The 10,442-nt window shown below is 40.0% G+C and overlaps 1 protein-coding gene across 1 annotated transcript in view; it reads right to left on the reverse strand.

The window, feature by feature from the left end:
- Positions 1 to 10,442, reverse strand: part of LOC107692519 (G protein-activated inward rectifier potassium channel 4-like) — a 22,749-nt gene that overhangs the window by 2,531 nt on the left and 9,776 nt on the right. Inside the window, exons 2-4 of the mRNA XM_016491602.1 lie at positions 6,585 to 6,667; positions 4,094 to 4,970; positions 2,452 to 2,459 (exon numbers count right to left, since the gene is read on the reverse strand). Of these exons, the coding sequence (XP_016347088.1) occupies positions 2,452 to 2,459; positions 4,094 to 4,970; positions 6,585 to 6,647 (948 nt within the window). The 5' untranslated portion in view covers positions 6,648 to 6,667. The remainder of the gene's footprint in view (positions 1 to 2,451; positions 2,460 to 4,093; positions 4,971 to 6,584; positions 6,668 to 10,442) is intronic.

Genomic DNA, 10,442 nt, shown 5'->3' on the forward strand with positions numbered 1-10,442 from the left:
TTAGTCACATTGTTGCGACATTACATAGCGACAAGAGACTGGCTTTATGGGTGAGTCAGTAGTAAAGACTTTTAAATTGAAAGGGAACGAAACAAGGACATTATTTTTACATTCAACAACAACTTGTAAGACGCAGCCAACAAATGCACTGAGCAGCGCTGTCATTGGAAATCACCCTTAACAGATAAAAGTATTGTACGACAAAGATATCGCTTACCTCAGCGGACATTCAGACTAAAGTTTTAGTGTGAATATGAGATTGAGCTGAAGAATGAATGCTGTATCAGATGGAGGTAATGATTGAAACTGAAATGAACTCAGTGCTCTCAGAGTCTCTCTGAATCCCTCTGCTTTTGTGTCATGTTTTAGAACAGAAACGGTGTGTGGGTTTGAGTGTATCACATTTAGCATTGCATTATACTCTCTCTCTCTCTCTCTGTTTCTCTGTGTGTGTGTGTGTGTCTGAAAGAGAAAGACATGGAGAGGGTATGTTGATCTCAATAACCTAGCAATGGCCGGTTTCATGATTTCACTGATGCTTTTCAAATCTATAAATAAGGGCACAACACCTCAAGGCCAGGGGTTCCTAAGTCTATTTCTGGAGAACAACGGTGACACTGAAATCTGCTGACACATATGAGTACTATCATTTCTCCTAGGATAAGAAGCACCATGATGGGAACTGCTGTGTTCCCGTGCAGGAAAACCTTACTCGATTCTCCTTGTCATTGTCAGTTTCATAATTTAGGTTTAACATACTACATTATGCATTATATATGTGTTGAAATCTTTGTCTCACTGTGCATGGATTAGCACACTTAAAAGAGCCGTTTTATGACAAATAAAATGTAATACGCCTGGGTAATAAAACAAATCTGTAAAAAAAAGTTTCAATCCACTAATTATATGATTACTGAACAAGCACTTATCTAATGCTTCTAGTGCGGCAAACTAGAAGTAGAACTGAAAATCACCGCCTTCAGAGGATGCCAGAATTCTCTACAGGTTTGTTTGAGCTTTAAACAAAAATCCAGCACTAATAGTCAGTGTTAAAATTTAAACTGCTCAAGCACACATTAATTACCTTCAAACTGCCTCCACAGTTCCTCTCTTAATCAACACACCACCTCATAAAGTTGGCCTTTAAAAATCTATATTAGTTATAGAACATTAATTTGAAGCAAGTTATCTATGGGTTTGAGACTCATTAATAGCAAAATGAATGGAAAGTTAATGGACGCTACTTAAAAACACAGATAAGCCTATCTTAATGCCACCGGACATATTTAGTAGATGCCGTTAGTTATGAGCACTCAATGGGCTGCTGTGTTTCAAGCATTCATCATGTTGACGGGGAGACAAGCATTTAATGACAGCTTATTTTTCTCTAATAGGGGTGCAGATCTTTGATCACTAACACCAATTGATTTTAAATCCATATTGTTAGACATTTGCAACCTGCTTCTAAACTTTCAGTGTTAACTGTACTGCATTATATAGCTAGTTTGGAATAACCAATCTGTAAGCAAATCTGTGCTTTATAGACGTAGTTCAGATTCACTTTGAGACTTGACTGATAATCTATTTTAAAAGTGTTTGATATGTGGTAAAACGGTCCGAAAAGTATTTGCATCTTTCTGAAGAGTTATTTTTACAATCAGCATTTCATTGCAATGCATTTGCCTTCTCAGCAATTTGACTCCCATGCTTCCAAAAAAGAAGGTAGCATAATCAAAGCGCCTTTACTTCAGAAGTGCCTGTGCTTTACAATTTTGCCTATGTAGTCAGATCACTAGCTTTTGGAACAGAGTGGATCAAATATGTTTGCATGTCATGTTCTGCAGTGGGATGAACCTTTCATTAGGGAAAAGCTGTTGTTCGTGATTATATCACTCAAGATCAGGCATTTCAAAAATGAAAACCGCTTATGTTGCAACAATTAAATGATGCAAATTACATCTGATTAACCATCATCAGGGGTTTGACGATTAACCATCGTCAAAGCAGTAACTAAATCAGCATACTATCATCTCAAAAACATTGCAAGAATGAGATGTTTTGTTTCCAGTCAAGACTTGGAGAAACTTGTTCATGCCTTTATCACCAGCAGGGTCAGAGTCTCATCACATTCATGCAAATTGCAAGTAGTACTCAAGAGACTTACTATAGAACTCCTGACCCTCAGTACTGGAAAAATAATAGAATAGACCAAATGTGGCTATCCATCATACCTGACACATGCCAGGGCTAAATTAAAATATTGCTATACTCATACAAATCAGACATCAGGTTGTTTGTGACCTTACTGCACTCACGACGTCATTAGCGCTCTACTGCACATCAAAAGGAAGCCATCATCCCTCATTAGCAAGTGGGAGTAGACTTCAATCTGAGAGAGGCCGGCGAGCCTATTTGTAGGTTTATCCTGGCCTGTAGCACCCTAATCTATACCTGGTCATCTGTCAAAGGCATAATTTACAAGGCTTTAGTAGATCAAATGCATCATAGCCCATAGTTATTGACATGTGCTTGCATATGCATTTCTCCACAGTGGAAAGTGGAAAACATTTCAAAGTGATAGGAAGGTTGAGGAGACTGCTGATATGTCATATGGCATCTAGGGCACAGAGCAAGGTTAGTGTAAGTTTAAATTCTCTCCATTAGGTCCTTGGATGTTTCAGTCAGTAACAGTTGCATGTTTGTGGTACAAAAACCTCTAAATGTGCATTTTTTTGCATTATATGTGAAGGAAAATTTCATCATATAATGCTTTTCACCTTTTCTTTGTTGAGTCCTCATTGGTATTCACTGCAAAACAAGCACAAAACAGGATGCCTTCACAGGGAAGCATGTATAATGAATTGGATTTAGATTAGCAGTGCAAGTTCTCTTTGGACAAATGCCCAATAAATAATTTGAATTGCAAACATTCACCTGAGATATCTGATAAACCATGGGAAATGTTTCAGCCTGGGAATGGATCTGCAATTAGTGTAGACACTTTAGACTATGGAGGCCTCTTTATTCCCTCAACAGCCCTGAGAATAAGGAGATCTTCTCAAATCAATATCGCACACAGTGTTCTGCAAGGTCAACCAAACAGTAGCCGAGAATAATATATCTAGATAATCCATTCACTTTCATATATTCAGATGGCATATTTGCTGCTGAAGCACAGGTATTACACTAGTATCGGTTAACTTTGTACAGACATACATTTGTGCTTAAATGTATTTGCATTTGATTGTTAAGCAGACTATGACTAATTTTTAAGGTAATGGACTAAAAATTAGATGCAGATTGAACAAACTGTTACAGTAAATCAACATCAACGACATTATTAATAATCAATTTGAATGCCACAACACCCTGGGCTCTCTGTTGTATGGATTGTGTATTAGTCCAAATGTCTTGAGGTATAATACCAAAACTGTGCTCTCAAAGACATTTTAAAAGCAGTTTTCTCATTGAACTGCCTGACCGTTATTGAGTTTCACTGACCTGAGAACTGGAACAATGTTAATTAAAATGAAGAGTGGAAAAATACACTTTTTTGCTCCAATAAGCTTTCCAAAGGATCCCCTCCAGCAGAGTGGAACATACCCGGAGTACTTTCATCACCTTTCACCTCTTTCCACAACTCCGGCCTGGACGGGTTTGCAAGGACATGGCTAGCCAGACAACAAGAGGCTCTCAAACCCACCTTGACTCATGTGTTGGAAATATAGCCTTAGCATCAAAATTGAAACAGTTATCTTCTTGTCAGTTCTTGAATGTTATTTCGTGTAATCAGCATGCTTAGGGAAGGGATGACTCAGCACTTTCAGGAAATGAATAATGTGTTGCAGTTTTGTATATTTAAATGACTGACCTCTAAGTCTCTCGCTTACCGCAAAAAATTGTGGAAAATTCATTGAGGTCAACTGCTCTACAGAGCTTGGCAGTTAATGCGCAACTTGCTCCTTGAAGCCATTGCGAAAGAGTGATAGTTTCTAGGGTTAATGCAAAGCTTCAAACTGTCATTTCTGATTCATGGAGACTATGACACTTTTTAGGTCAACAGCTGAATTGCTTAATGTCAAGGAGAACATACCTGTAGCTTCGACCATGCCCTCCAAGATGACGACAATCTCAAACTCTTCCTTTTCCATCTGTGCCCGGGACATCTCCCAGAAAGGACTCTTCTCATTGATCTCGTGGGAGATAATGAGAGGCGATACCAGGAAGAGACGATCGTCTCCTGTGTCAAAGCCAATGTTGATGTCCGTCTGGTTGAGCGGTATGAACTCGCCCTCCTTCGTCTGCTGTGAACGAATGAGCTTGGCACGGATTGATGCTTCCACAATGTGCGAATTCCGCAGGTCACCCACTCTGAACATCAGACACATCTTGCTGTCCCTCACCGAGATCACGGCCTTGTGGGAGAACATCAGCGTCTCTGCTCGGTTCTTGGGCTGCGAGATCTTTACGAACATGCAGCCCACCATCATGGCATTGACAATGGACCCCAAGATGGCCTGCACCAGTAGAAGTATAATTCCTTCTGGGCACTTCTCCGTGATGACACGATAGCCGTAGCCAATGGTGGTCTCGGTTTCGATGGAAAAGAGAAAAGCAGAGACAAAGCTGTTGAGGTTTTCAACACAAGGGGTCCAGCCCTCTTCATCTGCGTGTAGAAGATCTCCTCGTATTAGCGCAATAAGCCACCACAAAAACCCAAAGAAGAGCCAGTTGACAATGTAGACCAAGGTGAAAATGAAGAAACTGAGGCGCCAACGTAAGTCGACCAGTGTTGTGAAGAGGTCGCTGAGATAACGATAGGTCTCTTGAACGTTTCCGTGATGAACATTGCACTTGCCGTCTTTCTGTACATAGCGCTGGCGGGGTTTCTTAACAGGATCAGAGATGAGGTGGGTGCAATCTGTTGGGATTTGTGCTTCCCTCAGGTGCTTGGGGAGTTTCTTCACCTGCTGTAAGGAGGTAGAGAGATAAGTAACAAATTCAGTTACAAGATCAATGTGACATAGAAGCTCTGTCCTCTTGGATAAAGACTCAATTCAAAATGATGATGATGATGATGATGATGATGATGATGATGATAAAACGGTCTACAGTATCAGCAAGTCTGAACCTGTAGGCCTATATTAAGCATCAGTGTTAGGGAGACTGATAGAGAGGCATAATACATGCAGGATGTGATGCTTCCTACAGGTCCTCTAGTGTTGCAATCTAGTCCCATCAGAATCATTCAACATATTTTGCAAGCCAGATCAATAGCTCCCATCTGCCTCTTCTATCTCTTCACTAAGCTGCTTTATGCCAGACAATGAAAGTGTGGATGGCAGTTGCCAACATCAAGCAGAGGTACGTTCACACTGTTCCCTTCTAACAATGGACGTGCTCTGATATCTTCACTACTGTTATGACATTGTCACAGTACGTCTCAGCATGTACAGAACATGCAGATTACTGCAACGTAAGAGTACTGGTGGCTTTTTCTTTTTTCTATTGCTGTTTTTTTCCCTCCAATGACTCTCTATCTTGGCCCTAGTCCATTTCTGATTCCTTGTTCTACACCAGCTCCATGGGACACTTCCCCCATTACCTTCCTCTTCCCCATGGAACACTGGCAAGCCCAGATAAGAATCTTTGCCCCCTCCCAAGTCCATAACACAGTGTCCTCCACATGAGACAAGAACACATTGGCATGTTGTCTTTCCATTTGTGGAAGATTGTGCTTGGTTGTTAATTGAAACGTGGTATCTTGTTAAAGTGGTGGCAGTCAATTATAGGCAAGCCTTAAAGTGCTTATGAGAAACTGGAGCACAAGGAGACCTCCTGCTGCGTACACACCTGAGGCCCCCTATTTTCTGTCAGTTAAAGCCAAATATTGGGCAAAAAATAAAACCAATACTTTTTGTAAACATTGCAAACAAATATCCTCATCTAGAGCCAATTTCCAGTATTTGGTATGCCTCCAAATTTGTACTTCAAGTTAGCTATTATATTCAGTATTCCACATCATTCAAGTCATAACTATAAAAATGTCAAAATATGCATTTAGCATATGTTAAATATGTTTAAATTCACATTTATAAATATATAAGTATAGTATTTAGTTATTGCACATCTCCCTGAAATACTTCACTGAGCATTGTGTCATCAGTTATTTTATATAATGAGCCTAACATAATATATTGATCACTATACAATGTCCTGGCTGTCAATGAGGATGTAAGTAGAACACATAAACGTTTGATAAAAAAAATGGTATTTAAAGTTACAATTATTGTCTGAATTTCAGTTAAATAAGCACTCCACATCATCACCTATTGGTTTAGGGTTAGGGTTCCTTTAGCTTTAACCTCCCACATTATGATTTATTTGAAGGCCACTGTATTGAACTGCTGTTTTGATGGATTAATGATTAAAATATATTAAAAACATGAAATAAACACAATAAAATAAATTTCTCATTTTTATTGTATATTCTAAATTCTCAAGTTTAGGTGGTCTATTCCGTGGTTACGGTAGATGTTAATTTAACATTACTGAAGTTGAAAGTGATAGTGGGGGATACTGACCTCTCTTGGAGTCACTCCTATCTCCATGTCGTGGTCCATGTGGACGTGAGAATCTCCTGCCATCCTCAGGTTCGACTGCAAACCTGAAATAGAGATAAATAACACAAAATAATAACATAACCTAATTGCTCTTACTTACTGTATAGCAAATAACCACGCTATTATTTTAAACATGTTTCACTTTTAATGAGCAGGGAAAACTACTGAGTGCACCTTTAATGGATGCTCATTCAATGAACCTTGGGATTTACCACTCTAAGCCTTGATACATTACCCTTATCCCATTCAGATGGATAAACGTCATTACATGGATTTATTGTGCCCTATAGGAATATTGAATGGTTTGGTTTAGGATTACCACTGTTTACAGAGTCACACGAGCAGACAAGGCACATTCAAAATCAGAGATAATCTGATCAGCTAATGTCTCACCCTCTCTCAATTAGGTGAGTAAACATATTTATCATGTCAAACGCCACGGGAAAAGCGGTTCAACCATGCCTGTCTGATTTTCTAATGGGCAAACAGAAAAACTAAACCTGACTGCTCAGGTTCTCACATCAAATAGAGTGTCATTTTAAATATGACATGACATGACTTCGAGATCGTAGTCGTACAAGTCGTACACACACGGACACCTTTGGGGGAACATCTTCGATGGTTACTTGAAGGATTAAATCAAAGCTCACAGCGGAGATGTACTTTCTGAGTGTGCGGATTGAGTTTAATTTGTGCCTAAAACAGACTGGCAGTCTCAGCTGTTCCCTGCTCCCAAAAGACTAACTATATCAGCACCATCACGCCATGAAAGCTGCTGCTGCTGTCTCCGTCATCCAGTCAAACTCTCCCTCATACACACAGAAGAAACGCCAACCTGGGTGAGCACCTCTGCATGCTCCTTGCTGCCTCCGGCAGCTCACTATCTCCATTCTGACACATTTAGTGTTCACCTGTCAAATCTATCGAGCCGGGCTCTGAGCAGATAGGGCCTGAATAGAAAGTACTGCTATAGCGTAGGCCCGGATTCAAAACCTACTGAGCTGTCTTGCTGTTTACAGCATCCAAACTGAAATGGAACCTCATAAGTAACCGATTTGGAAAGGTATAGTTAGGGCAGCAACTCTGTGTAAAACAAATAGCCTCGAGTCTGCTGTTAGCATGTCGCTAAGCTGACAATATGACGAGCATAAAAATAGAGACACAAATATACTAGAATTGGAAATAGTCCATTTTAATGAAAATTGTAACTATTTTATTTAAACTTTTCTGCATTTAGAAGAGTGGCAATAAAAAGAGTTTATCAACTCTTGACAAATCAAATAAAATATAAATGATGTTTAAAAATACAATTCAATTTAAAAATAATGTAAAACAAAATGTCGATGGTGCCTTATCAGGATCCCTACATGCCCTTGATTTTGGAGCAGGGCTGTAGGCTTACTGTAGCTATGTTTTGTTTCCATTAACGCGTCTTTGTTATGGAAAACTGGATTTTGGTTAGTTTAACTTCCAGATGTTATGTCATGGTGCATTAAGCAATGATTCAGCTCCAGATCCTGGTCACTCCCACACTGCACCTGTGCTCCTGTCGATAATGTCACACAGCTTCATCTATGCTAATCGCTTACATAAGGTGCCTAATGACAGTGAAAAACTCCCATGATCCCCAACAGCCCATCTGCAAGTCATGCTAGCCATGTGCACTCCCTAATTCTTCTGAAAGCTGTTTAGGATAACAGTTAAATAACTTTCAGACAAATAATGGTGGATTCTCCTCTGAAATATAGAGTGTGTAAAAGAAAGAGAGTGAAAACCAGAAAGAGAAAGTACAGCCTATTTAGGGGGATATTATACAAATCCCCCACTGGTTTTTCCGAAAGAGACCTTAAAATAGGTATTGATCAGCTAGGAGAGTAAATCAATGTAGAGTAATCAGGTGAACTGATGAACCCCGGGAGCAAATTACCACAGATGCTGGTGCAGATTTCCCTTCCATGCCTTGTAATGGCCACACACGTTTTCAGCGCAGAGAAAATAACCCTCACGGTGGGGGAATGAGATAATCAGCGCCGTGTAGAGCTAAACACACAAAACCTGGCGCTGTATTGGGCAACAGCTGATCTCTGATTAATTAGTGCATCCTAGAAAGAATCCCTGTTGCAAAGCATCTAAACTCAATTTGTACTTGACAACAGTAGTGAACATTTTACAGGAGGCCGGCCTCACTGGAGATTTGAGTCCTTTGTTTGACCCTCGTTCTTATTTGTCTAATTCCACTCTACTGCAGTGACATCACTCGTCCCTATTTGCACGGCCCTGCTTGCGCGCAGATGGCACGTCAGAGCCGCCATCCACTCAGGAATACAGTGTTGACTGACAGGTCTGCAGTGAAAGGGCACACTGACGTGACCCGCATCCGAGATGCACATGGAGAATACATCACAGACAGGCCTCCACACCGTCCCCTCCTCTGCCATTTCCACATTTTATGACAAAACGGTCCCTGTGCAACTCCATATGACTTTGATGGTTGCACGCCGGTGAGGTGAGCCCAGCCAAGCCAGACCAGAGTCTGTTCCCTCATGCTTATCTTGCTGTTCTGAAGAGGTAACAAGCTCCTTATCAAGCATTTAGAGTAGCATGCTTTTTGTGGTTTTGGAGTCTGGTTGCAAGCCAGACAGGGGACACAACAGAGAGAGAGAGAGAGAGAGAGAGACGCTTATATTCAATGATTCTGGTTTTGGTTCCTCAACAGTTTTGTCAATGATTCCATCAATTCTTTTGAGTAAGAAATGTTTGGGGGGAATGCATAATAAATAAATGTAAAACAATATAAATTATGCACTATAAATTGTGTAAATTACGCATTTACTTTTATTGACTTTTAACAGCATAAATGCATACAAATAAATGCACCCTAATAATAAATAGGAAGTGGATAAAACTAAAAAGACACAAAGATGATAAATAATTCTAAATAAAAACAATGGTAACATTTTATTAATTTTAGTTTTATAAAATACTAATAACAAAAATTGTAATACATAATGCACTGAGTTTTAGGAGCCTTAAGTACAACACATTTGAGTGCTGTGCACCTACATATTTAATAAATTCAATAAAAAGAACCGAATCACAACGAGTCATTCATTTGTGAATCAGCACTGGGGATTTGTTTTTCTCTAAAAAGAACCAGTTCATATGAGTAATTTGTTAAAGAATCAGACTACACTGGTCACACTGAGAACTGACTCATAAGAGTCATACACTTGGGTGGCTTACAGTACTGCGCTCTAAGGTTTTTGACTCACTAAAAAGAACCGACTGAATCATTTGTTCGGGAATCATGCTTTCAGCATGACTCAATAGTGGTAATCAGTCGAGTATTCTTATACGGTGTGCTGTCCGAATGAATGGATCAATGCATGCATGAGAATTGTTAACAGAACATAATTCTGGCACAAGATATTTTAATGGTGGAGAACGCGGGCATCAAGTTTTTACATTATAGTGTGGCTGCCAGACTGCTTTAATTGCACTACAAAAATGCTACTGTATAATTTGTCGACATCAGCCTCTTTTCACAGTGAAAGGTGATCTCTTTCCCAAGAGTAAGACACCACAGGCGTGCACTTGTATCAATACTAATTAGTGTTTCGATGGTACGGTTTTGCTTGGACAATTCAGCTGCTGTCGGAGTTCCTCGCTCATGCTCTCACCCCTACATCATTGCCTCTTAGAGCAGATCAGCGCAACAATCAGGGAGACACTTCATTTGCTAGACCTGCGGATTTCTCATCAGACTGCAGAGCTGTTAACCCCCCCCCCCCCTAAACAAATAGGAACAGCTGGTTTATC

This window comes from Sinocyclocheilus anshuiensis, unplaced genomic scaffold, assembly GCF_001515605.1.
Source record: "Sinocyclocheilus anshuiensis isolate Anshui unplaced genomic scaffold, SAMN03320099.WGS_v1.1 scaffold1082, whole genome shotgun sequence".
NCBI classification, from domain to species: Eukaryota; Metazoa; Chordata; class Actinopteri; order Cypriniformes; family Cyprinidae; genus Sinocyclocheilus; species Sinocyclocheilus anshuiensis.